Genomic DNA, 5,000 nt, shown 5'->3' on the forward strand with positions numbered 1-5,000 from the left:
GACGAACGTCGCTATCGCTTTCACATGTGCAAATTGAATTTGCGAACTGAGCAGACAATCGTCGCTGCTTGTCCACATGTGGTATTGCGAACGTAGCTAACTAAGCAAACACTTGTGAGGAACGTCGCTGTCACCATCAGAAGGAAACTTAAGCTGCTAGTTGTCTTGTGAGCTCTGATATGGCTAGCCAGCCTCCGTCCAGTGAGATCAGTGATATGACAACTTAATGTTAGATAATTGAGCCTAAATAAACAGAGCAGAGCAAACGCTCTCCATTGGTTTTGAATTGGACACGGAAATTGACGCGAGTGACACATGACCAGTGGGGACGGGCCGTTAGCTACGTTAGCGAATAGCACATGTGGTCACGTGGGGACGCTCGTCACGTGTGTCTGCTCAGTTAGCGAATAAGTGGCACTTTCCACCCCCCATATGTGTGTGCGTGTGTGAGTGTGTGTGTGTCTAAGAGAGAGAGGGGGGGGGCAGAGAGAGACAAATTATCATATCTCTGGCTCCAGGCTTGTTGATAACATGCCCTACATGGTTCCGTTAATCACAGGTATCTCCTCACCACCCACTCAGGGATAATCAGGAGTGCCCTCTCACTTCCCTATCAGCAGGTCTCACAGTGACCCTACACACACACACACACACACACACTCACTCACTCACTCACTCACTCACACACCACACACGCGTGCACACAAACACACACACACACTATAGACATACATGGTACACATGTATGCAGAGCGATAAAACGGGTGTGTATACAGCAATAAACACATTTAGCACCCAGATCTGATGCAAACATAGTGGCCACTCGGCATCATGCCTTCTCCAGGGCGTTGATGTAACGTAGCTGGCTGATGCGATGCCCTCCCCTCCCCCTCCTAGCTCCTGGTGCACTGTGGTATACTATGGTAAATGTTAAACAGACTGCACTTATATAGCGCTTCGCTTTACAATGGCCTCTCATTCACCCGTTCACACTCACATTCGCACACCGACGGCAACAGCTGCCATGCAAGGTGCCAGCCTGCTCATTGGGAGCTATTTGGGGTTCAGTGTCTTTGCTCAAGGACACTTCAACATGTGGACAGGAGGCGCCACAGCCACCCTGTGTACTAGCCTCCTGCTCCTCCTATAGGCAGAGTGGTGTACTAGCCTGCTCCTCCTATAGGCAGTGTGGTGTACTAGCCTGCTCCTCCTATAGGCAGTGTGGTGTACTAGCCTGCTCCTCCTATAGGCAGTGTGGTGTACTAGCCTCCTGCTCCCCCTATAGGCAGTGTGGTGTACTAGCCTGCTCCTCCTATAGGCAGTGTGGTGTACTAGCCTCCTGCTCCCCCTATAGGCAGTGTGGTGTACTAGCCTGCTCCTCCTATAGGCAGTGTGGTGTACTAGCCTGCTCCTCCTATAGGCAGTGTGGTGTACTAGCCTGCTCCTCCTATAGGCAGTGTGGTGTACTAGCCTGCTCCTCCTATAGGCAGTGTGGTGTACTAGCCTGCTCCTCCTATAGGCAGTGTACTATAGTATATATATATTATACTAACTGGTGTTACTAGCCTGGTGTTACTAGCCTGGTGTTACTAGTCTGGTGTTACTAGTCTGGTGTTACTAGCCTGGTGTTACTAGCCTGGTGTTACTAGCCTGGTGTTACTAGCCTGGTGTTACTAGCCTGGTGTTACTAGTCTGGTGGTACTAACCTGGTGTTACTAGCCTGGTGGTACTAGCCTGGTGTTACTAGTCTGGTGTTACTAGCCTTGTGTTACTAGTCTGGTGTTACTAGCCTGGTGTTACTAACCCCTGGTGTTACTAGCCTGGTGTTACTAGCCTGGTGTTACTAACCTGGTGTTACTAGCCTGGTGTTACTAACCCCTGGTGTTACTAGCCTGGTGTTACTAACCTGGTGTTACTAACCTGGTGTTACTAGCCTGGTGGTACTAACCCCTGGTGTTACTAGCCTGGTGTTACTAGCCTGGTGTTACTAACCTGGTGTTACTAGCCTGGTGGTACTAGCCTGGTGTTACTAGTCTGGTGTTACTAGCCTTGTGTTACTAGTCTGGTGTTACTAGTCTGGTGTTACTAGCCTGGTGTTACTAGCCTGGTGTTACTAACCTGGTGGTACTAGCCTGGTGGTACTAGCCTGGTGTTACTAGCCTGGTGTTACTAGCCTGGTTTAGGCTCCTAGCCTCCTTGCTAGGAGCCTGCTCCACTTCACTACAATCTCAAGCCTCCTTTTTCTGTGATTGGCTCTCTGTCTCTCCTCTCCTCTCTGTCCTCCCATCCTGATGAGGTGTGTGTGTGTGTGTGTGTGTGTGTGTTTCTCTGTTAGCATTCTTGGCTCTGCTCTCATACACACACACACACACACACACACACACACACACACACACAGCTGCTCGTTTGTTTCTAAACTGTACAAAGTGTGGTGAGACACCCCCTCCCATCTCCCCTCTCCTCCTCTCCTCCTCCCCCATCTCCTCCTCTCTCCTCTTCACCCCGGTCCTCTTCCCTCCTCTCCTCCTCTCTTCTCTCCTCCCCTATCTCTCCTCTCCGCTCAAATCTCAGTTTCTGACCCAGTTTCAGCTACAAACCCTCCCAGAGCTGTTCTGCTGTTGCTGCTGCTGCTCTCGTCAACAATAGCCCACTGATACGAACTCATTATAATCAGGGGCATCATTTATTTACCTACTATATCCACTTAATTTCTTACTGTATGAAGAATAGAAAAACAACTCCCACATTTATATGCAGGAGACTACACTAATTAATCATCGACCATGAAAACTCTTCATGTCAACCTTGTACGGATGTGAGGTGTTTTATAAAAAGCACACACACACACACAAACAAACACACACACACACACACACAAACAGACACACACACACACACGCCTTGTTTTGCTCAAGTTGCTGGTTCAGTTGGCCTCCCTCTGAGGGTCACTTGTTTGCGATTCTAGCCTGCAACTTTCTACCGTCTCCCCACTGAGCAAAGACACATCTTAAAGACGTCTTTTTTGTCTTTTTCGGACGTCCAAAGACATCCAATTAGGAGCCAGAATGAATGGTTTTATTTAACATTCAGATATTGGACCCGTTTTGCACGTCCACAGACGTCTTAGAGGGGTCCAAGCCAGACGTGTGAATATTGAGGGGTCCAGCAGACGAACACACGGGGTTCAGGACCGACGGACGTTATTAAGACATGATCTGAACGTCTCCCTGACGTTGCGTGTTTGCTGGGTCTTCCATGTTTGTGTGTCCTACCTGGCCGCAGCCACTAACCTCCATGTTGTTTTGTTGCCAGCGCTGTGTGGGGGTTACATCTATGGTAAGACAGGCAGCATCCTGTCCCCTGGATTCCCTGACTTCTACCCCAACTCCCTCAACTGCACTTGGACCATCGAGGTGTCTCACGGGAAAGGTACCATCAAATACCTTGATAAACACACTGTACAGGTTACAACTGTATAATAGCCACATTGCATTTTTAATTAAATTAATTTCTTAGTTAATAACATAGTTGATTAGCTTGTTAGTTAGGCAGTTAGTTATATAGTTAGTTAGCTAGTTAGTTACTTAGCTAGCTAGTTACTTAGCTAGTTGGATGCCAAATTTATTTTATTTTTTTATTTTATCTACTTGTATATCTTTGTTGAGTAAATGTCTGTATTTTTGTATATTTGAAACTTGTTCAATAAAAAAAAATAATAATAATAAAAACTTAGCTAGCTAGTTAGGTAGGTACAGTAGTGACACATTTAGCTTGTAAGTATCCTAGTTTGTTAGCTCCTCATTTAGTTACATAGCTACTTAATAACTAGTAAGTAAGTAAGTAAGTTAGTATGACAGTTACTTAGCAGCTATAGTTATATAGTTAACTACTAAGTTAGTTAATTAGTTAGTTGGTTGGTTATGGTGCGTTCGTTTATAACTGGGAGGTGGCAAATTGCGACTTGCTACTAGGAATGATTAAATAAAACGCTGCATGAACTCGCACTTCCTCGTCGCAAATTCAGATATGTTTCTCAGACCACAGTTGCCGGCTGACGTCAATATCATATCATATCATCATCATATCATACGCTATAGCTCTAATGCACACAGGTCGGAGGTAGGTATTTTGCCACTTGCGACTTGCCACCTCCGACCACAAACGAATGCACCATTAGTTTACCGTGCTGTGTGCATCTCCTGCAGGGGTCCAGCTGATGTTCCACACGTTCCACCTGGAGGAGAACCATGACTACCTTCTGATCACGGAGGACGGCAGCTTCCTGGAACCCGTGTCCAGACTCACGGGCTCTCTGCTGCCCCCCTCCGTCAAGGCCGGCCTCTACGGCAACTTCAGCGCCCAGCTGCGCTTCATCTCTGACTTCTCCATGTCCTACGAAGGATTCAACATCACCTTCTCAGGTGGGTCAAGATAGCTCTGGTCCATGTGCAGGCGGGTATACTCTGGACTAGGGCGCTAGGTCAAGGCTAGGTCCAGGTGGGTATACCCTGGACCAGGGCTAGGTCAAGGCTAAGTCCAGGTGGGTATACTCTGGACCAGGGCTAGGTCCAGGCAGGTATACCCTGGACCAGGGCTAGGTCAAGGCTAGGTCCAGGTGGGTATACCCTGGACTAGGGCGCTAGGTCAAGGCTAGGTCCAGGCGGGTATACCCTGGACCAGGGCTAGGTCAAGGCTAGGTCCAGGTGGGTATACCCTGGACCAGGGCTAGGTCAAGGCTAGGTCCAGGCAGGTATACCCTGGACCAGGGCTAGGTCAAGGCTAGGTCCAGGCAGGTATACCCTGGACCAGGGCTAGGTCCAGGCTAGGTCCAGGTGGGTATACCCTGGACCAGGGCTAGGTCAAGGCTAGGTCCAGGTGGGTATACTCTGGACTAGGGCTAGGTCCAGGCTAGGTCCAGGTGGGTATACCCTGGACCAGGGCTAGGTCAAGGCTAGGTCCAGGCGGGTATACCCTGGACCAGGGCTAGGTCAAGGCTAGGT

General features: G+C 48.7%; 1 protein-coding gene across 1 annotated transcript in view; it reads left to right on the forward strand.

Annotated features, from left to right (window-relative positions):
* Window positions 1-5,000, forward strand: part of LOC311327787 (CUB and sushi domain-containing protein 1) — a gene marked incomplete at its 5' end in the record, with an annotated part of 408,914 nt that overhangs the window by 253,380 nt on the left and 150,534 nt on the right. Inside the window, 2 exons of the mRNA XM_084460891.1 lie at window positions 3,313-3,429; window positions 4,206-4,421. Of these exons, the coding sequence (XP_084317017.1) occupies window positions 3,313-3,429; window positions 4,206-4,421 (333 nt within the window). The remainder of the gene's footprint in view (window positions 1-3,312; window positions 3,430-4,205; window positions 4,422-5,000) is intronic.

This window comes from Borostomias antarcticus (assembly GCF_949987555.1).
Source record: "Borostomias antarcticus genome assembly, chromosome: 34".
Classification (NCBI taxonomy): Eukaryota; Metazoa; Chordata; class Actinopteri; order Stomiiformes; family Stomiidae; genus Borostomias; species Borostomias antarcticus.